At 53.8% G+C, this 22563-nt stretch overlaps 1 protein-coding gene across 8 annotated transcripts in view; it reads right to left on the bottom strand.

Moving 5' to 3' along the window:
* Window positions 1–22563, bottom strand: part of DNMT3A (DNA methyltransferase 3 alpha) — a 117792-nt gene that overhangs the window by 8360 nt on the left and 86869 nt on the right. For 5 of the 8 annotated variants that reach the window (XM_033125329.1, XM_033125325.1, XM_033125324.1 and 2 more), the window contains exons 7-22: window positions 11750–11965; window positions 11328–11486; window positions 10806–10913; window positions 10373–10529; window positions 9897–10046; window positions 9744–9788; window positions 8907–8986; window positions 8158–8270; window positions 7836–8019; window positions 7502–7586; window positions 5159–5304; window positions 4247–4337; window positions 3917–4065; window positions 2804–2889; window positions 980–1049; window positions 61–179 (exon numbers count right to left, since the gene is read on the bottom strand). In XM_033125329.1, coding sequence (XP_032981220.1) covers window positions 61–179; window positions 980–1049; window positions 2804–2889; window positions 3917–4065; window positions 4247–4337; window positions 5159–5304; window positions 7502–7586; window positions 7836–8019; window positions 8158–8270; window positions 8907–8986; window positions 9744–9788; window positions 9897–10046; window positions 10373–10529; window positions 10806–10913; window positions 11328–11486; window positions 11750–11965 — 1958 coding nt within the window. Of the gene's footprint in view, window positions 1–60; window positions 180–979; window positions 1050–2803; window positions 2890–3916; window positions 4066–4246; window positions 4338–5158; window positions 5305–7501; window positions 7587–7835; window positions 8020–8157; window positions 8271–8906; window positions 8987–9743; window positions 9789–9896; window positions 10047–10372; window positions 10530–10805; window positions 10914–11327; window positions 11487–11749; window positions 11966–15146; window positions 15322–15376; window positions 15454–16585; window positions 16778–22563 lie in introns of those variants that run through there. The other 3 variants (XM_033125331.1, XM_033125332.1, XM_033125330.1) reach the window with 3 other exon arrangements.

Raw genomic sequence — 22563 nt, 5'->3', positions numbered from 1 at the left:
CTCAAGGACAAGTCAGCACACACACACAGCCCCACGACACCTGCACACGGCCCTGGGTACCTTTCCATTTCAGTGCACCATAAGATGTCCTCTTTCTCATTCATGAAGACGGGGAAATGCTGGTCTTTGCCCTGCTTTATGGAGTTCGACCTAGTAGTAATGGTCCTCACTTTGCTGAACTAGAAGGCGAGGAAAGAGGAATGAGCATCATTCGCTGGTCGTGCATTTACAACGTGTTCCGGGCGCTCGCCAGGGACTGGTGTCAACCCCTGCCAGGGCCTGGTCCGTCCAGGGCACCGGCGAAGGCCCCAGTCGTGAGCCTCCGAAGACCCCACCGCCATGCTCGTCGTCTTCCTACTTTGAGGTCACCCGGCCATCCTCAGTCTAATCCCGCTGGCCAAGGACCTGAGGTGTAGCAGCTTGAGCCACTGTCCTTCCTAAATCTTCTAAAAATTGCTTCTTTCACAGTGTAGTGACTTGCAGGCAAAAAGATGCCCAATTTCTGGGACTTGAAAACACCCCAGTGCTGGCACTTGCTCTCACGGAACCTCACTCGGGGAGGTTTCTCCTGAGAGAAACACTGCTTCCACATCACAGGAGAATGTCTGCTCTGAAGGCTCATGAAATAGGTCCTGGCCAAAAAATTACAAAGCCCTAGGAGATCTGGGGCCCTCAGCAAAGATTTCTCAGTGTCCGCCCCCCATGGGACAGCAAGCGATGCTCGACCAGAATGGCTGAAGGCAAGCAAGGACTTCTGATCTCTCTCCTGGCCCTCCAGGCTTTCCCCTGGACCCTCCCATTGAACCTACTGTGTGCGTGACCCCGTGTCACCTCCTAAACCACATTCTCCACACTAGCTGCCCGCACAGAGCCCTAGGGCAGGCAGAACACAGCCCTGGTGACAGCTCATCCTGTCCTCTGCCCTTCTCCTTACCCCCCCCCCCCCCCCCCCGCAGAGGGCACTGACGCTGGGGCTAACCTTGGCTATTCGGCCATGCTCCAGACACTCCTGCAGCTCCAGCTTATCATTCACAGTAGATGCCAACGGCCTAGGAGGCAGAAAAGAGAAGGTGACAACAGAAACCAGGAGAACAGGAACACACTCAGCAGTCATCTGACTCACACAGGTAAGCAAAAGGGGACTCTGTTTCCCACACCTGTTGGAAGCCCTTCAAACTCCCCCAGAACACGTGCACACACACTACAGCCATCCAGACACAAAACCGCCGAACATTAATCCTTAAAGGTGAATTCGAAAGTGGTCTCACAGTACAAATAAGCAGGTTAATACCTGCCCAGAAGGGGGAAAACCTAGTATTTTTGTATCAGTTATTTTAAAATATACCGAGTTTTAAAAGCATCCATGGCAAAGCAAGCTTGGGGGGGACAGAATGTTGTGTATCTTGGCTACGGTGACCATGACATGGGTGTGTACACTGGATGAAATTCACTGAAGTGTCTACCTTAAAGGTACAGTTAACCCGACTCAAATTCTGCAGACTCCCCTGAAGACTAAAATTCTGAGACACTGAACGTGTCACTTCTCAGAGGGCAGTTCAGATCACCGAGTACCACCCCCTTCAGCGCAGGTCTTGTCTGCCATTTGAAAATACTTAAGGGTGCACATAGTGGTCCATCCTCTCAGCGTGGAAACCACAGGGACCCACATTCCAACCGCCCCTCCCGACTCCTCCCTGTTTCGGGCCCCCATACACTCCACTTGGTCCCACCTGGTACCCCTGCTCCTCCCAGAAACTCAGAGGTCTAGAATTTTAGACTTGGAAGAAGCAGGTGGGGACAATCCCGTAGGACCAAGGTCTGTCAGAAGGCAGTTAGTGGCTCCATGAAAATACTGGACTATGTACAAGCCAGTCCATTTTCCCACTACACACGTCCATCTTGGGAACCTTAGGGGGGCACTGAGTGTTTTCAAGTCAGCTGCCCCACTGACCTATCTCTTTTCCATCTCCTTCAGCTCTGCTGAATGCGTATGAGACTGGGGGAGTTCCTGTAACTTCGTGCTAATGGCAGAGATGGAGATGAGATACCTGAGGCCAGGCTAAATGATGTTTCCAATTTACAGGGTATTACCAAGGAGGTTTAGAATCCACACTCAAAACATTCTGGAAACTATTTCCCTCCCTAAGCAGTATCTAGAGTGGCTGAATCGCACTCTGCTTTTGAACCGCTCGCTCTCCATCAGAATTCCTTTCTCCTCATAGGACTTTTTATAATGCAGCTATTACACTGAAGAAATGAAATTTTCTATGTGTGTAACCTAAATAAAGAGTAACCTTCCCACAAACGACGTGAAGCCAACTAAGTGTGTGGGTAATAAGTGAAGCAGGACCCTCTAACCTGCATGGTGCTGCTTCAAGATGCCCTCTGCTGGGGCAGGATGTGGCCGGGCTGTGGGCACCTCTTTGCCATCCCAACCCCATCCTCTACGACTTACCCTCGGGAAACTAAGGCCCAACTGACTCTAGACACATCACCAACGTAGGAGAACCAACTATTTAACTCAGCAGCATGTTGACTCTTCTTTTGCATAAATAGTGTGCTTTTAAAGGTCCTATATTCAACCACTAGTTATCCGTTTGTCAGGCAAGTATTTTCTATACCCTGACTCCCCTTCTTCCTCAAGAAGGAAATGGAGAAGAACACAGCAGAGCAGCAAGCTTGTCAGCCGGGGAGGCTGCCCCAAAAGGGCCCACTTAGTGATCCCCTCCTCGAGCCGGCCTGCCGCCGTCCTGCCTGCAGACACCAACCCGCAGCCACCCCAGGCCCGGGAGCTCTCACCAACCTGTTCATACCAGGAAGGTTCCCCCAGAAGTAGCGGGCCCTGTGTGCAGCTGACACTTCTTTGGCATCAATCATCACAGGGTTGGACTATAAAACAGGAGAGATTAAAGATGAGTGAGAGAGAGAGATGATGATTAAATAGTGCCAGGAAATTTTGCTAGTTTAGAGCCTTGAAGCGTCAAAGGCTCTTATTTCTCTCTCAGGAGGCCACACACTGGGACAGCCTGAAGCCTCCAAGAAAAGCCCAAGTTAAACCTAGCCACATTCCACATGATCTCACCAGAACATTCTAACCGGCACAGTCCAACTGAACATTCTATGATAAGGGAAACATTCTTTATCTGCGCTGTTCACTCCAGTAGCCACCGGCCCACCAGCTACAGGTGTCAAGTGAGGCGAGTGTGAATTTTAATGTTTCTCTGGATACCACATGTGGCTGATGGCTACCACACTGGACCACAAAGCTGTAGTTCACCCAGAGGCTTTGAGAAAGGAAGTTCCAACAAGTGTGGACGTGTTCACTGGACGTCCAGATTATGAGCCAAAGATACCTACTCGCATTCATAGTCAGAACAGCAACTTGAGGTGTTGACCCTCAGACTCGGAGCGTGGGCTGGACTCCCAGACCGCCCACGCTGAGAACGCCTCTGGCTGCAGAAATCCTCTGCGCACAGCTCAAACCTGGCTCAGGGCCGAGCTGGGACCCACTTTATGAGATAAGCCATTTTCTTCACAGGTGTCATAAAGCATCCGTCACAGTGCCAAGGAGTGAGGACAAGCCATTCTGGTCGGGAAAATCAACTTTGGCGTCTCCAAGGTTCCCCCATGAAACACCACACAGAACCCCAGCCCTAGGAGTCTGGCACCCCACCCTCTTAACAGTCAGGGCCTCCAAGCTCTGAGGCCCGTACCCAAATACCACCTCTTAGAGTGAGACCACGGGTTCTTTCCAGAATGGGCCTCTGACAATGCTTCCTCCCTGGCTAACTGGGAAGCCCTTGCAAAGCGGAAGTCCTCAGTCCCCAGCTCCACAATGCAGACGAGACAGGGATAAAGCGGCGGTCCAAGGTAGAAGCCATTAGTGAGCTGGCCAAACCAAGGGTGCTGGCTATACCTCGAGAAATCGCGAGATGTCCCTCTTGTCACTAACGCCCATGGCCACCACATTCTCAAAGAGCCAGAAGAAGGGGCGGTCATCTCCCTCCTTGGGCCGCGCGTCATGCAGGAGGCGGTAGAACTCAAAGAAGAGCCGGCCAGTGCCCTCTGAGAGGCGGAAGAGAAAGCCGTCAGCTGGGCTGTCTGCAGACAGCGGTGTGGCTCGGGCACAGGGAGGGCAAGGGAGGACAGGGTCATCGGGAGTAGCCGTCCCAGGGCAGAAATATCCGAGTAGGAAACCTCCGTGCAGAAGCACCAGCTGAGGTGGCAGGGGGAGCACAGCACCTACCGTAGAGTCCCTTGCGGGCAGGGTTGACGATGGAGAGATCATTGCAGGGACTGCCCCCAATCACCAGATCGAACGGGCCCCACTCCTGGATCTGGGAGGATAAAGGTATTGTGATGGGCCTGATGTCCGGGGACAGAGGCAGGAAGGAAAAGAGAAATTATCTGTGACTTAGGCAAAAAAGTACTGTGGCATGGGCAAGAGGTGACCGGCTTTGTATGCTCACTACATACACATTCGCACATGCACCACGACATGTATACACGCACACGCACACTGTGCAGCCACGGGCCAGTCACTAAGGCCCTCTGGGCTCAGTTTCCTAAACAATAAAGTGAAGGGACCAAACTGGATAATGTCTGAGGCCAGCAGGAGAAACAGCCACTCAGGGAGAAGGCGGTCCTGGCTGGACAGCTGAATGTGAAGGGACCTTGTGCTCCGCGCACTTTGGGCAGGGTGTCTGGGCCATGTGAGTGCCCTCCAAATGCCCTTCAGGATTCCTGAGGGCCTAGTAATAAACCTTACCCTGCCCAGTAGGCTGCCTTCAGGAGCAGACACAGATAACTTACAGGCAAAGGGCCACTTAGGCAAGGCCCCACCAGAGCCCCCAAGGATGGAGGCTGGTAAAGCTGCAACCTAAGCAAGTTGCAATCTAACTTGCTCAACTAAAAAGGGCTCTGAAACTAACCGGGGAGCAGCCCGAGCCCCCAAAGTCCAGCTCCCCAACTCCCATTTTAATCTGCCCATTATCCTCTTGAGACAGGACGAAAATGGAAGAGAGGCAGAGAGGCTTGAGGGGAAAACAGGCAAAAGAAAAGAATAAATGAACAAAACGAAAGGGGGCTGGCGCTGCCCCCAGGGGCTGAGTGCAAGGGACACAAGGGAGGCGGGACGGGTCCCACGGCCCTGACATACATGCTTCTGCGTGACGCTGCGGACGTCCCCGACGTACATGATCTTCCCTTGGTGCCTCACCATGCCCACCGTGATGGAGTCCTCGCACACCTCCGACGCAATGTAGCGGTCCACCTGAATGCCCAAGTCCTTCAGCACCAGAAGCCCTGCGCCAGCCAGCAAAAGGCACAGTCACCGGGTCACCTCCGGTCCCCTGGCCTTTGCAGGGGAGCCCTCTGGCCAGCCAGACACATGGGTCGGCCATAGGCCTGTACCCTACGCTGCCCAGTAAGCTGCCTTCTTTCTGGGTCAAACTGGAATATCAACAACAAGGACATCGAGGCTGTTTCATGCCTAGTTTGATCTACTTCAAAAACGGTCAAGGCCGGGAAAGACTGACCAGACAGGAGATGGATCCAGGGAGAATAGCAGTTAGCTTTTGGGTGGCCTTTTCTTTGCTGTTTCTCCACCTCATACACACTGGTCCTTCCTTACACTGCCCTCCAGTATCACCTCCGGCTGCAATTCTCCCCATCCTTCCAGACTCAACATAACGGTTTCATCCATGCCTTGCTCCACCCCACGCCCCTGGAAGTACCTCCCGTCCTCCGTAGGCCCCAGCCCTCTGCGTCCCTCTCCACCTCATTAGAGGAGCCAGCATGTCAGCATGTATCCCTAATTCAGCCCTTTTCTTGAGCTGCAATGGTCTTCACTCATGGGTTCCTCCTGAGCTAATGACACTCACTTCCTTACCACGACCCCTCTACAAACGCATGCTGAATTGAGGCATGGAAACAATGAGAACAGACCCTGAGAGCTTCAGGAGAAACAGGCCACCATGGCCCCAGTTCCAATGCTCCCAAGAGACCTCCCCACCAAGGAGCTTTTACAGCCACTTGTCGGGGGTGCGACATGGTTTAAGAAGGCCTCAAAGTTCTAGTCTGGAAAACCAAAGCTGTACATTAACCTCCTGCGTTTTATAGAACGTCAGCACTGAGCTGAGAACAGAAGATGAACATCTGGGATGCCATCCCCACCCTGGCCCTTTGGCCAAGGTCTCCGGGCACAGACTGGCCCTCTCCCTCTGGTCACATGAAGGCAAGTTCTAAAGAGGGTTACTCCTTTCTAAGAACTGAGAATCCCTCAGCCTGTGGGCAGAGCAGAGGGTGGATAATGTCAGTGCCACCTTCCATGAGGGCTGCCAGGTAAGGTCAAGAACTGCATAACAGGGCGGACGGGTGGCTCAGGTGGTTAGAGCGCAAGTGTTGCTGGTTCTCAACAACAGTGTTGCTGGTTCAATTCCCACATGGGCCACTGAGCTGCGCCCTCCACAACTAGATTGAAGGCAATAAGCTGCCACTGAGCTGCTGGAGGAGCGGCGGGATGGCTCAGTTGGTTAGAACGCGAGCTCTCAACAACAAGGTTGCTGGTTCAATTCCCGCATGGGAGGGTGGGCTGCGCCCCCTGCAAGATTGAAAACAGCGACTGGACTTGGAGTTGAGCTGTGCCCTCCACAACTAGATTGAACGACTTGGAGCTGATGGTCCCTAGAGAAACACACTGTTCCCCAATTGAAAATAAAAAAAAAGAACTGAATGAAAAATACAGTGCCTACACGGTGACCAAGTGTTTCCTAAAAGATAACAGTCTAAGCACATAAAGATGTATGTCTTGGATGCTTGTCACAGCACTGCTTGCGACAGTGAAAAGAACAATAAACCTCCCAATAGAGGGTTAAATAAATGATGGTACTTTCACTCAATGAAACCCTACTCAGCATTTACAAATAAAGAATGCAGTTCTATACTGGTTGAGACAAAAAAAGCAGTCATAATATCATAAATGAAAAGGCATGTTACAACACTAGGCATTTTACTATTCGTTTGTTTTATCTATCTATGTATGATTATATAAACACATATACATGCACACACAAAAATCTGAAACGATGTACACCAAAACACTAATTATAGGATTATGAGCGATTTAAATATTCTTTACTCTCTCATTTATAGCTTGTTTTCTCCTACGACTTACAATCAAAGCACAACTGCCCATGTTTTTGTTTTGGTCGCCAAGCCGATCCTTGGAGGCTCTGTGAACATGGTCAATATCTCTAATGATTGCTCTGTCCTCTGCTGGGCAGCCTTCCCCGTTAAGGAAAGCGCCCACTGGACATGCTGGTTTACCACCTTTTTTTTTTATATCCTTTTCATTGAACACACAGTTCCCTCTTTAGGGTCATGTTTTAACAATGGTATGTTCACTCCCGTGTTGTTTTGCCCCAGTGAAACACACAGCCCCAAGCAGAGCTCCACGTCCCAGGACGAGCATGCCAGCACCTCAGCACCTGTGCACGCTCACCTGTAGCAATTCCATCAAATAGAGACAGCACCCGGATGGGCTTCCTCTTCTCGGCTGGGACAGGTGGGTAAACCTTCGGAGGGTCCTAGGCAGTGAGCACAACAGGCCAGGTGAGTGCCGGGAGTGTGCCCGGGCTCCACGCAAGGCTGTCCTCCCAGCCAACTGGGAGCGCGTCAGGCTGTAAACCTGCACGGCCCGCGTGCTGCACCGGCACCTCTGCTCATCGCCAGCCCCAGGACCAAGCGAAGCTCTCCATTCAGCCCAGTCTGCCCTCCGGCTCCGGCAGGCAGGGGGTGACAAAGAGCCAAGAGGACGCCCTGGGCCCGGCACTCACAAATTCCTGGTCGTGGTTATTGGCAAAGAACATCTGGAGCCGGGAGGGCCAGTCGTCTCGCCGCCGCAGCAGGCCGTACGTGCCCTTGTGTCCGCACATGTAGCAGTTCCAAGGGTCTTCCTTAATGGCTGCCTGGGCAGCCCCTGGCCCCACCAAGAGATCCACACACTCCACACAGAAGCACCTGCAAGGAAGGCCAGTGCAGCAGAGGGACGCTCAGCCCCAGGTGAGGCCTGGATGGGGCTGGGCAGGGCTGCGCAGGGGGGGAAAGCCCCCCTACGGGCCAGAAGGGAGGGACGCTACGGGCTGGGGGGTCCCTCACCTGCAGCAGTTGTTGTTCCCACACATGAGCACCTCACGACCCCCACAGCAGATGGTGCAGTAGGACTGGTAGCCGTCGTCATCGTACTGGTACGCACACTCCAGGAAGCAGTTCTAGAGAGCAGGGTGGAGGGTCGGACCACTAGGCAGGGCCTCAGACAGCCAGGGTGCAGGTAGGCTTGGAATCCAGCCTCTGGGCTCTCACCTTGGAAACCTGACTCGGCCCTGGAGACATGACCTTGCACCCCTGACCCCACCCCACCGACCTCCATCCAGCCAGGGTCCAGCCTGAACCACAGATCAGGGAAGGGGACAGGTCTCCCCAGCACAGCAGTGGACAGAACCCGGGAGGCCTGAGCGAAGGCCAGGGAGGCAGCCACACCTTTGTCCCGGGCTGTGGCCCTGGGTTTTCCTCCTGAGCTCCGAGGCCACAGCAACCTACCTATCAGTCAGCCTGCCCTCCGCCACTGCCCACTAGTGACTGATGTGGGGAGCCCCCCCCCCCAGGGAACTAGAATGGGCCTCAGTGAGGGGGAAGCATCTTTCAGAGGAAAAACAATGGCAAGTGAAATGACTGAAGCTCAAGGGTGTGTTTGTCAGGACCCTGCTTCCAGAGCAAACCTTAGAGCTAACCTCCCAGCTGCCCCAGGTGCTGCGCCTTTCCCCCCACCAAGGCCAGAGGTGAGGAGATGCACTCAGCCAGGGGCCGAGGGGCGCCCTCTGTCATGTCTGTGCTGCCTGTGCGCCCACCTTGCAGTTTTGGCACATTCCTCCGATGAAGAGAGGGTGTTCCAGGGTGACGTTGAGGCTCCCACACGAGATGCAAATGTCTGAAAAGCAGAGAAAGCAGAGTAGCTGACATTCACTGCAGGGCACCATCCTCTCCCACCTCGCCTCAGGCCCAAGCCAGCTCCAAAAAAGCTACAAAAAGGGGATGTGCTGGAGCCGCAGCCAAACGGAAAGCAGGAAGGATTCTGGGAGATGCCCCATGGAACAGGGAGGCGCTGTGGCCCCAAGCTCAGAAAGCCATTCATCTCTCAGAGCGGCAGTGCCACCATACAGGGACAGGAACCTGCCGACGAGAACAGGGCCCTGCCCCGGGGTTACTCTGGAGAGACTCCTTGGGCAGTCCTTAAGTCCTAGGCCGCTGTCCCCATCGTCCCTGACACAACAGCACCAGGCCAAGGGAGGCAGACATGGGAAGCTCAAGGCCACGGGATGGGAAGTGAGGAGGTGAAAGGTCGTGTTCAGGCCAATTCAATCAAATACAATGGGGGGGGGCCACCCTGTGTGACCCACTGCGGTGTCCCAAACCCTAATGACCGGCCCATGCCATTGACAAGACAGGAAGATTATGGCACCAGGAAAACAGCTGGGGTGTATGAAGCAGCCTGGAGAAGGTGGGACACACAGGACAGATGCCGTCACCGAGTGCCCATGTCCCACGTCACTCAAAGCTGTCTAAGCACAGGTGCCTCTGCCGCAGGCACCTCTCTAGGAGCCAGCCTGCCTGCCTGCCCGTGTGCCCCCAGAGCAAAGACCAGTGACTCCCAGGAGTCGGTGTCCAGCCGCCCCATCCGGACTCACCTTCGATGTTCCGGCACTTCTGCCTCACCTCGTACACCAGCCGCTCTGCAGAGGGGGGAGGGAGGGCCAGCATCAGAGGCGGCCGCCAGGGCCTCACTCACGCCTCTGAACGCGGCCTCACCACGCCACTCTCTCCCGAGCCAGGCCAACTACCTCTTGTGCGTTCGTCAATAATCTCCTTGACCTTGGGCTTCTCAGTTGTGCTCTTTCGGGGCTTTTTGGCTGGTGGGGGTGGTGCATAGGCAGCTGCTTCAGGTTCAACCCACATGTCTGTGTAAACTTCTTTGTAGGGGTTCTTCTCCTCTGAATGGGGAAAGCAGGTGACGAGGTCAGGGTTACCGGCTGATAAGGAATCGCAGTTCCCTCACCTTCCCCATTCTACCTAAATGGGGTGCAGCCTGGTCCCCAACTTGTCCCTTGCTCCCAACTCTGGTGCCAGCAGGCCCAGAGGGAGCAGATTATTCTGCGTCCCAGAGCAGTACTGCCCCCACCCTGACTCCAGGAGAGGGAGACTATGGGCATTCCCACTGGGCCCCTCAATGGAGGCCTTGCCAGCTCTCCCTGAGCATGGCTTTCCCAGGCCCAGCTGGCAGGGGTCCCACAAGGCTGGGCTGGGCACCTGCGTTTACCTTCCGGAGGCTCCAGGCCCTTGGGGCCAGAGGGCTGGAAGCCTCCAAGGGCCCACTCAATCATCTGTTTGTTCTGCACCTCCACGGCCTTGGTGGTGTCGCTCTCGTCGCTGTCATGGCACGCTGGGAACAACTTCCCCGCGCGGCTGCTGGCCACCTGCAGGGGAGCACATAGTGGGGGACAGTCTCAGGACAGGCTGGACGGCAAACTGAGTAGTAAAGGTGGGCAAAGGTACAGGGAAGGGGAGGACTGCAGGAAAACATCTGGGGAGGACGAGTGCAGAAAGGGGCGAATAAGGCGGACACAGAAGGAGTCCACGGGTCTGGCAGGTGGAGCCTCTGCCCAGGCCGAACCTCCAGGCTCCAGCTTCCAGGCCAATGAGCACTCCCTGAGTTTAAGCTCCCTCTTCCGAGTCCCTCAGAAGGCGCTCACCTGCAGGACTTCGTAGATGGCTTTGCGGTACATGGGCTGCTTGTTGTAGGTGGCCTGGTGGAAAGCACTGCAGAAGGAGCTCAGCGGCATCAGCTTCTCCACACACACCTGCAGGGACAAACACCCCCCTTGTTTTTCCTCCTTCCACACTCATCGAGCACCCGCCCCTCCCCCACACACCGTGCCTGGCAACTGGCAGCGGTTGTGCGTATTAAAAGTGGGCCTCTGCCCTTGAGAGGACCGGATGCATCAATAATTACATGACTGAAAGGACCTGAATGCAAGCGGGTAAGGAATTCTGGGTAGAGGGTTCCTGGAAGGCAAAACCTCCCCGAGCACCCTCGTTCTCTATGCCGCCAGTACAACCTAATCATCTCTTGGATTTCTTCTAGCAGCACATGTACAGTCGGGGCAAAGAGAGCCCACTTCTACCAACCACCCCAATTCCAGAACATGCCCCCAATCAAAATCCAAGGCCCTGTGACCAAGACTCCAAGCTATCACCAGACACCGTTAACTCACCACTGAGAACTTGCCGTCTCCGAACCACATGACCCAGCGGGTGCCTTCGGCTGCTCGACTCCGGCCCGTCATCCACCAAGACACAATGCGGCCAGGCCACCAGGAGAAGCCCCGCAGTTTCCCCCACACCAGCTCCCCAATGCCAAAGCCCCGGCCGTCCTGCAGCCCCAAGGAACAGAAGTCACTACAGGGCGTCACGAGTCCCTGCCACCCTGATCCCCCCCCACGGCAACCCCAACCCTGGGTATCTGAGGGTTGGGAGAGCCAGGAGGGAGCTCCATCTGAATGGACCAAAACAGAGCGACACTGGGGAGACGAAGTATTGGCATCAGGTGGAGAGAGGGGAGCAATACGGGAGGAGCTGGCACTGGAGGGACCCAGGACAGGGCTGGACGAGGCCGATGAAGAAGCAAGCTGCTCACCTCGTACTCTGGTTCGTCATCAGCTGCTTTGGTGGCGTTCTTGTCCCCAGCATCGGCCCCCACAGGCTCAGGAGTGGTGGCCACCGTGGGGGAGGCGGGGTCGGTGGGCTGCTGTACTGCGGGGGGGCTGGCCTCCTCCACCTTCTGAGACTCACCAGACCCCTGGTTTTCTTCAACTGCATTCATTACTGCAATCACCTTGGCTTTCTTCTCAGCCTGGGAAAACAAGGAACAGAAGTTACCTTGACCTCTCCGGGAATTAGCAACGCCACCTGACCTACTTAGGATGCTCTTCTCAATTTCTCTGTGGTCTGGAGACAGTGATGGGAAGTAAAGGGAGGAAGACAGTTCTTCCCTCATCAACTCAACTGGCCTGCCACAGAGAACAAAGATTTGAAGATTTGAGAGGTCAACTCCAATCATTTGGCTCAATTCCAGCCTTTTCTGCCTAGGAAATCTTCCTCCTAGGTCTAACCTTTCCCAACCAGTCACCATTATCAGTTGCCCACCCTCTGACAGGGAAAGATTACTTCTATTCCGATTATGAATCATGCACCTTTGTTTAGACACAGACCTTGGTTCCATCCTCTCTTAGCGTATTTCCTAATCAAGAACTGGATCCTTTCCTCCACAGTTACCCTGGGCAATCAATACTGTCTCTGTGGCTTCCAGACCACAATTCTAGTTCTGTTGTGATGTCTACTGATGATGAAATCACTGCTGTTTAAAGAGCACGTCTCGTTTCCCATCTGCTCACACACCACAGAAAACCCAGTTAAGAGCCTGCCTGCGCCCGTGCTCACACGCCATCCTGGAGTTCTCAGGATGACATCCAATGCATGTTCAGTCACCAGATTCACCCCTTCCTTCTACGTGCATCTTTCAGTGCCGTACATAAATACATTTATTCTTTTAACAAAAAGTCTTTACTGAGCATACACTATAGGCCGGGCATCCTTTCCGCCATCCCGACAAACTCACCCAAACCCCACTGATGTCCAAACTGGACAGCCTCCACCTCTCACCATCTCACACTTCATCTTTCAGACTCTGCCCGGGCGGCCTGTTCCTTCTCACAACCTGCTCCGGGATTCCCATTCCCTTACAGAGGACCATGAAACCCTAGACCCTTAGCTCTGAGAGCCGTTCAACCTCATCTCACCCCAGCTACGAAATCTAAAACACGTGGCCCTCAAACTTCAAGGCTCTGCACCCGTTCCACCACACCACATTCTGAGGGGGAAAAAAGCCCATTTTTGACATGCCTTTCAACATGAAGCTTTCCCTGAGAGCTGAGAGCTATGAATGGAAACCCATCCTCAACATGAAAAAAGAACATCAGAAAGCAACCTGGAGTATAAAGCTCTAAGCTGAAAGCCGGAGGTCTGCATCTCTGTCTCAGCCTTGCAATTCATTAACAGCTGAAGCTGGAGCAGCCCCTTCTCTTCCCAGTTGCTCCAACCTACAAAGTCATTTAAACGCAGGATTTCCTTTCATCTTCTCTGAATGGTGTAAGAATCTGATGTATGTATGTATCAGGAATTCCAAGGACTCTCCAAAGCCTGCCAGTGAAACACCACCCCCATCCCGGGGTTCCAGGTTAAGAACCTTGGTTTTAAGCTCAATGGCCTACTGTTTTGCAGATTCATTTCATTTCACTCAATCTTCAAGTCTCTGCCTTCCCAATCAGCTTCCGATGGTGATTCCCCAAACACTGAGGATGAAGTCCTAGCTCTTTCTCTGACTCAACAGATTCTAAAATGGGTAAAGCATCCTTTGCCCCCCCCTCCCCACCCCCTCCGACCCACAAACAGCTGGGAGAAGGAAGTGGAAGAATGCAGAGTAATCGCTCATCCCTCCCTCACCTGGGGGACTCGGCCCTCCCCTTCTTACTATCAATTATCTACCACCTCCAGCCCACAAGAAGGTGTGCCTAGGTACCACTCCCACTCAACCTTAGGGGGAAGGGGATTCTCTTGTAGCATCATCAGCTGCCAGCCCTAACCCAGCGTCAGATGCCTAGCTGTCTCTGCTCGCTTCCCACCATCCTGCCTCCTCCAGCTTCAGGCAAGATGACTGATCTAGACCAGGGTGCTGCCTTGGATGACTCAAAGATCCCGCTTCCAGGACAAGGCCCCTCAGCCAGAACAAGCTGTGCAGGTGGCAGAGGGCAGGAGGGAGACAGGGGCCTTCAGAGAAAAGGAGCCTTAGTCACTTCCACCGTCAGCAGCCACCGTCAGCAGCAGCCGGTGGGCGCCTGGCTCCCCAGGTCTAGAAGCGAGTCACACCACCCTCCATACTCCCCCACAGCCTTTGTCTCTCTTCTCCATCCCTCCACAGCCAGTTCCTGAACATGATTCTTCCCCCACAACTTCCCCCAGCTTGTCAGAGGCTGTTGCTGACGGCTGTGAAGAACCCCCGACTCAGTAGGTGCAGGAGAACATGTACCCTGCACAGTTTTTGGCAGACGGAGAAGGAAGGGGGCCTCCGTCATGACAAGGCCAGCAAGGGTGGGGGAAGGAAGAAGCGGGTGGGTTAGCAGCAGGAGGCAAGAGAAAAGGGGAAGAAGGGGCAGAGATGGTGGCTAGGTGGGGGAGGGGCCTCATTAGATGAGTCTGCCTAGGGCAGTGCAGTAATGCCTTTTTTTCCATGTTCACTCCAACCCATCTCCCCAGGCAAACAAAAGGAGAAAGAAGGGTTAACTCAGGACTTTGGCATTTGGGCTAAAGGCTCCCACCCCCAGTTCAGAAGACCCCACCCCAGGTGGCCTAAAGACTGGGCATGATCAGCAAGCCAGTACCAGGGCTCAGTGAAGCCACTTTGCTGGAGTTTGTCCCGCCTGGAAAGCCACTAGTAACTCCACTCTGGTGAGGCAAGGCCTCCCTGTCCAGTCCCATCTCCCCAGCCAGCTGTCCCACCTCCACCTCCCTCTGCACTCGGGCTGCTTCCTGTTCCAAAGGTCAGAAGTCTGGGCGCCCATGCGGACTCCCCACTGGTGCAGTAGATCCTGGGCTGTCCCAGGCTGCCGCCCACAGCACCCACAGATGTGCCACAGCCCCCTGTCAGGGCTGCACTGCTCCCTCCATCCCCAGCACCACTTTTTCCTGGCGGCCTGCCCCAGTGGCTCCCAGGGAGGAACAGATGAGGAAACTATCCCTCTCAAGAGGCCCAAGGTTGGCACAGCCTGAGGACAGCATGGTCCACCAGCCAGGAACACAGGTCAGCAACGAAATGCCAACAAGCCATCTGCCAACCAGGTCAGCAAAAACGCTGCTTCCAGCCCAACTCTGGGGCTTCCAGCGCCCCTGGCTGGGGCCTGCTCCCCAGTCCTCATTGACCACTGCCCTGGGCTCACAGCACTGCTGCTCTTCCTGGTTCCTGAACCGCCAGGTCCCACCTGAGCGCAGGGAGGAGTAGGGCTTGGGACTCCTGAGGAGGGAGTGGTGGGGACAGCAGTAACTCGGCATCTCCAGAACTCGGGCCAGGCAGGGGAGCCAGCTCTTGCGGGCCAGGGAAGCATACTTGACTCTTCTTAAACCCAGAGGGCTGCAGCGGCCCAGAGATCCTCCCACCAGCACTGCCGCCTCCCCGCCCCCAGCCTCCCCAGGGCTCAGTCCAGGAACCTACCCATAAGGCCAGGTGCAGCCCCTCTGTGGTCCCGCTCAGGTGTGAGCCCCGGCCCTGAAGCTCTGTAAGTAGCTGCCCGTCTGGGGGGAGGGGAAGGGGGCGATGGGGCTGGGGGCGGAGGGGGCCAGAGAGAGGGGGAGGGGGGAGGTGGGGGGGGAGGGCTTGAACATTTTCTTTGTCTAGAACTCCAGGTCACGTGGGCCCCACTGGAGTGCCTGGTTGGCTGCGAGCGGGCCGGGGGAGGGGGCCGGCTCTCAGACGCTGGCAGTGGGCCAGCCCCTCTCCTCCGGGCCGGGGGGCGCGGGGGCCTGGGGGCGCGGCTGGGCCTCCGCCCGTTCCCAGGGCCCGCCCCGGCCCAGGCTGGAGGCGGTGCCCGCCCCCTCCTCCCAGGCTGGCCCTCCCCGCCCCCTCTCTCCTAACTCGGCAGGAGCTCCACGCGGGGCCAGGGGGCGAGGCGAGGAGCCCGCGGGCAGCGCTGGAAGGGAAGGAGGGGAGTCGGGAGGGAAGGGGCTGCCCTCCAGCTGCGGAGGTAAGCTGGGAGCGCAGGCGAAAGGAGAGTGGAGGTTCCGGACAGTCTGGGAGAGCCAGGAGAAAGTTGTTAAAAGTGAGTCTTTCAGAAGCACACACACAAAAAAAAAAAAAAGAAAAAAGAAAAAGATTATAGATGAGCAAAGAAGTCTAAGAAGCTGTAGGAAAACTCCAAGCACACAGAGATGGACAGAAGGCGCCCGCAGAAAATTGGGAGCACTCCAGAACAAGGGGCGGGGGGTGTCTCTCTTCACACTACAGGTGGATAGAAAGGAGTGCCTTTAAAAAAGCTGGCTGGCGGAGCGCGGGCTTTGAAAACCGCTTCCTGGGCAAGTCCCCGGGTCCTTTAAGTCACTTTGGGGCTCCCTTGGATTTCTGATTTTCCTGTTTGCAAGGTGCGGGGGCTGGGGGGGGGTGGCCGCTAGTTCAAAGGTACCGTAACCCTTCCCTAATCAGCTCGCTATTGGATCCAAGACCCGAGGGGTTGCCTGAAACCTTGGAGAGTACCCAACTCTATACATACCGATTTTCTCTCTATACAAACCTATGATGAAGTTTAATTTCTAAATTAGGCAGAGTAAGGGATTAACAATAACGAATAAAATAAGAATAATTATAACCGTATCCTGTAATAAGTTATGTGCATGTGGTCTCTCAAAATACCTTTGTACTGTTACTCACCATTTTTCTTGTGATGATGTGAGATGATAAAATGCCTACATGATGAGAAGTGAGGTGAAGGATGAGGCAGTGTGACTGGCCTTCTGACGGTACCTCAGAAGGAGGATCATCTGCTTCGGAGGATCTTGGATCATTGAGCCTTGGTGGTGTCAATGGCTGGGGAAATTTATTATTTTCGACTGTGGCTGACCTCCAGTAACTGAAAGCTCAGAAAGCAAAACTGTGGAGGGAGTGGGGGAACCACTGTATAGCAGTTCCTTCTGTGCCAGCTGCAAGTCTATGCAGCTCAAGAAGACTACATTCCCCTTCTGGAGTCTCCAGGTGGAGCCTCCAGGAACAGCCTCAACCCTTTCAAGCTCCCTCCTGAGCAAAGGCCCCAAGGAGGACAGACACACAAGGAATTGACAGATTCAACTAGACTTGGAGAGACCGGAAAAGGTCCCTGAAAAACAAACATCCGTAAAGGCAACTGTATCACAAACACGAAGCCCAGTGGGCTAGGATGGCTTAGAAGCCAGCGAATGTGAAGTATGGATAAATGAGGTTTAAGAGATCAGTGCAGAGCAGAGACTGGTCCTGGAGGAGGAAGCAGATTTGGAATGAGGGAGGATAGGTAGGGAATAAGGGCTGTTAGCCTGGGGAGGGAGGAAAACTGTTGCCCACCTCCCACCCCCAACATGACTAGCAGTGAAGAATAAGCACAGGTTTTCTGACAAGAGGAGATGAATAGGTATTTTGGAAAGATGAGCCGGGTTTCATTTTGCAAGATGAATTAGAAAGAAGAGCAAAGGAACTGAAGGTGAATACTCCAGAAGCAGGGCTGTTTGGCCAGTGGCACTTGTCAGAAGATCTGGACTTGGATCTTAGTTCCATCATCATGACCTTGAACAAGCCACTTACCCCACAGAAGTATGTTTTTTTTTTTTTATGTGCAAAACAGGAGTGATGACATCTGCCCTCCTAGACCCTGAAATACCAGCATCTCTAAAGGAAATAATGCCCTAGGTACCTGGCTTCCAGCCACAGCCAGCTGGACCATATAATACTAGCGAGAAAAGGTGCTGGTGTGATGAAGTCGGTTGTGCTGTGAAGGAGAGCCCACCATCTCATCTCCTAGGGCTTAGCACCTTTCTGAGCAAGCAAGCCCTGACGAGGGAGGAGATCTCCCAATCAGAGTGCCTTCTCCAAATAATATTGGGGAGTACAGACTTCTCTCTCCCACCCCCCACTGAGACCCAGAATCCATACAACAAGAAGGAGCCATTTGACCAAAAAACAGGTCCTCTTCTGCTCCAACACATCTTTCAACCCAGTCAATGTATCTGCTTGGTACAATGTTTAAGAGACCCCCTAACTAGAGATGAGAAGCCCTGAATTTATACCTCTTGCATGCGTCCACGCTTTAAGGAATGCCATATGACTTGCTTAGCTGTTTCTCTCACTCATTCCTCCTGGGCATCCAGACCCTGTCAATAGGCCATTTTAGACCTTTCCCCAGTCCTCTCAAAATGACATCTGTGCTCTGGCTCGGTGGCTCTTTTTAATATCACTCTATCTTATCTATGGCATCTCCTTTCCATTATTACATATGGCTGAACACTCGGTTGGTCTTGAGACTTCTTCAGACAGTGAGGAACAATGCCTACGCCTATGGCCAGGTCTCAAAAGTGTCAGAAGGGACCAGGGTCCTCGGTTTCACTTTCTCTTGGCTGACTTAAAAAAGTAGCCTCTCCCTCCAGCTGCCAAACTTCCTCATTCTCATTTGTTAAAATGAAGCTCAATCTTACCTCTTCCACACAGCTCCCAAGTTAAGCAAAAGGAAGCCCAAACTCCAAGGTGTCCCCTCGCCAACCGAGGGCTGGGTCCCTCTGCGGCAGCTATCGGACAGGAAAAGTTCCTTTTCTATTCTATCTGAGATTTATGCCTTCTTTGTGCTCTGTGGGCAGAGAGACAAGACTCCAAAGCAGATGGGATCCCATCTAGGACAACAGGTGACTTTAGTAAAAAGTCAGGAAGAAACCAGGTGGCCTTCTAGGATCCTCAGGTCACATATGTCCTCAACCTTCCAGAATAACCCTCCTGGGGCGATTACTGGGCTAGGTCTTTCGACTGAGATAAAGGTAGACAACCTAAAATAGCAGGGTCATGTAAAATAGCCAGGTTCTTGGAAATGTTATTTTAAAAAGTATGTTGAAAGGAGAAAGTCCTGGATGAAAAGGAGATCTGGTGAATGTCAAGAGCCTAAAAGAAGTGTTGGAGAGAAAGTCTCCGGCATGGTCCAGAAGAGAGGGTGACCTGAAAGAGAGGGCACGTTTCCTGTTTGGCAGGCAGAGAGCGAGTGATTCAATAGGCCTGATGAAAATACCTCCTAAGGACACCTGACTCTCTCAGTCCTGATCCTGTATTCATCAAGCAAACTTCTAATTTTAATTACATTTTCCAGTGACTCTGATACCAGTAAGTTGCCAGAAAACAGCAGGACAAGTAGGAGGATGTGTGTGGCAAGGACACGTCCTCTAATAAGTTGGTAAATTTAACATTCTGGTATGTACGTCACTCTCGTGTGTCTCTGAAGAGCGTGATGATAATAAATGCCATTACTTTGACTTTCCATCTCACAGAACTGCGATGAGACACGAGGCCATGATCCCCAACCAAAGGGCCGTTCCCACAGGTCCAGGTGGTCATTGCCACGCCTGTGTGAATGATTTTAACATTTATCACGAGTCCCTTTTCTCAAAATCAGAGAAGCCACCATCCCTAGGAAGCCATCTGCAAAGCCACACATTGGAAAAACACTGCATCTTTGCTGCCACACAAACACGCCCAATGACCCCCAAGGCCAGGAAGACTTTATCCAGATCAACGGCCATGAGATCCAGAGGGATGTCTATTCTGCCCCGGTCCTCCTCCCACCTCTGGCTTGGTAGCCTCGATGGGATGCACTAGACCTTGGACTCCTGCTGATTACATCAGCACTCTGCGTGGCACTCAAAGCCCCCACAATCTGTCACACTTACGTCACACAGCCTACACTCAGCCCACCCACTTGCTATTCTCCAAATACGTGTTTTTTTGTGCCTTTGCTCATGTTTCCTTGCCCCTCCCCTTCAACTCCCACCAGCCCAAATCCCACCTATCCTCCTGGCCCGGTTCACCAGTTACCTCCACCATGAAGGTTTCTCTAGACCTCAATAAGGTAGCCATTGGCTGCAGGTACTATGTAAATTAAATAAAAATAACAATTCAGTTCCTCAGTGGCGCTAGCCACAGTCCAAGTGTCTAAGAGCCAGTTGGGGTTAGGGGCCCCTGTACTAGATGGCACAGATTTTAGAACATTGGTAGCATTGCAGAAAGTTCTACTGGACAGTGCTGGTCTGGGCCCTCACCCTTATCTACCCCCACTAAAAATTTACCCTGCCCCTCCCCCAGCACTCCCATAGCACTTTGTAATACTCTCTTAGCACCTGCCAGTTCTTGCCTGTGCTAAGGTGATTGAGTACTCATTTTTCTCCTCCACGAGATTAAAAATTCCTAGAGGGCCGGGACTGGATCTCATTCAGCTTCATATGGAAGCAGTGTGGGCCAGAGCTCCTTGCGAATTGTAGAGGATTAAAACAGTGATTGCTGAACTCAAGTCAACATTCCAGAGCCTCATCCAGAATCCACTGCCCAAGTTCTCAGTTGGGGACAGGTTACTTTCCATAGCACAATTCTAAATGGGCTAAAAGATGCAGGTCCCGGGCTCCCCAGAGAGGTGGGAATCTTTGTTTTCCTATTCTGCTGCATGCAGTCCACACGGAGGTTGCAAGCAAATGACCAGGACTGGGCTGCTGGCAATGAAGCTAAAAATAGCCACAGAACCAACAGCAAGGAGTTAGCAGGACTTGTTGCTAGGGAGACCAGTGGCAGAGAGAGCAACTAAGCAGGGAGAAAGTGTCAGACTTGCACCAGGGAGAGCAGAGGCCATGGGAGGTGGAGGCGGGCCCTAAGTTGACAGGGGTCCAAGGCTCCCACCTGGAGATGGTCTGCCTTCTGGCAGCTCCTGACTAACGTTCTGAGTGGGGCAAATGCTTCCCCTGTCCCTCAGTAACCCATTTCCATGGAAACCACCATGACTGGGGTGAAGTACCAGCCCCTGGAAGGGAGGCCTCTGCCTAGAGCTGGTTGTTATGGCAACATTCCCCCTTCCTGTCATTCTCTCTCTCCTGTCTTCTCCTGTGAGGAAAGGTGGGGGCCTGGTCTTGGCTTAGCCAGCATGACCAGGAAACACCCACTTCCTGACAAAAGTAACCTGCAAGGGGCTTCAGAAGCTCCTGGGAACCCAGAAAGGCCAGTCAGGCCCCAGCACAAAGCAGAGCTTCCTTTACTTTCCACAAGAGCCTCATAGATCATCGCCATGAGAATCCCAAACTCACTGGGGTGTACAACCTCCACCCAAAGGGGTTTTTAAAAATACAGATTCCTGGGCTCTCCTATGGAGATCAGCAGGCTTGGGGTAGGGCCCAGGAACCTAACAAAACCTCCCTGGTAATTGTGGTATGAGCCAGGTGTGGAAACCATTAATGGCCCTGGCTAGCGCTCTTCCAACTAAGGAAACTGATGCCCAGAGTGGGGGAGCCCACCCAAAGGGTCAAAGCCATTAACTGAAGAGGAAGTGGTTTGGAGAGGGGCGGGGTAGGTAGGAGATGCAGAGGTAATCTCTCTCAGTGCACATGTCCGGGGTGAGGTCCCATCTCCAGGGCCTTTGCCTCCTGCTCCCGCTTCAAGCCAGAACATGCTTTTGTCCGAGACTGGATTGTGATACAAAAACGAGGCTCTCAACAAGCTGTCCCCTATGGCAGAAGTGGAAGGTAGTGGGGCTGGGCAGTCTGGTTCCCAGAGTATATAGAATGGAGGCAGCCCAGGCAGACAATTTGGACTGAAAGAGAAATCCATCTTCCTTCAGAGGGAAAGCAAAAGGGTCACCATGGCAACCCACAGTGTGCTGGCCTGGCTGGGCTCTGTGCCATCATCCCAAACTTGGGCCCAGGAGAGGCGCAGCATTTAGGCAGACGCCATGGGGCAGGGGGCCCCCACCCCCATGCCAGAAGAGTTTTAGAACCCGAAGAGGCTGGAGCCCACCTCTGAGCCTGCCTGCAACACTCTTAAACGCTAGGATCCAGGAGTACTAAGCATCCTGAGCACCTGCAAGAGCCAGGCCAGGGGAGGACACTGAGGAGGCAGAGGGCACGGTGGAGACAGGCCTCCACCCTTCTGTTACTCACAGCCCAACTGTGAGCCCAAGAGCCACCACACATGGAACCGCAGCCCTCATCCAAGACACCATGCCATCAGATGGTACATTATGTGGTCAAGATGCTTTCTCTGTGTGCTGAAGGAAATTCGGGGAGGCCGAGATCTGCAAAGGCAGGGAGACTCAAGGGAGGAAGGGAGGGTGAAGTAGGAATGGCGCAACCTCCCTGCTTTCTCAGACAGGAATGGCCAGATTTCTGGGGGTATCTGCAATTGCATCTGCTTCCTGGCGGTGAAGGAAGGATGAGAAGCACAAGCACAGCTGTCTGCCTATCTGCTAGGGAGGAGGAGCAGCGTGGCGCCTGCTGTACGATCCCCTCAGATAAATTCTGATCAAGAGAGTAAACGAGGGGTCAGGGAACCACCTTTCCGCTGACCCCTCACTTCGTCTCTCCCGCCTTCATCACAAGCAACCCTCACTCCTCCCCAGTTTTCCCATTCTCTCCCAGTCACCACTACACTTCCTAACGGTGTATGCGTGAAAGCCCCAACTGGCCAGACCTGCCCTAGGCTCGTGGAACTTCAGCTGCTATCCTCTTCCTCACTGCGCCCATCTGCTGCCCTCTCTTTCCCTACAATCCCAGGCTGGCTCCAGACGGGGAAAGCTTCTTCCCAAACTCCAATCTCCTCTCCGGGTCACTTTCATCCCGCCTCCCGGAGCTGCAAGGTGTGCACAGCTCCAC

Source organism: Rhinolophus ferrumequinum, chromosome 13 (assembly GCF_004115265.2).
Source record: "Rhinolophus ferrumequinum isolate MPI-CBG mRhiFer1 chromosome 13, mRhiFer1_v1.p, whole genome shotgun sequence".
Lineage (NCBI taxonomy): Eukaryota > Metazoa > Chordata > Mammalia > Chiroptera > Rhinolophidae > Rhinolophus > Rhinolophus ferrumequinum.
This window is presented reverse-complemented; position numbering and strand designations above follow the sequence as displayed.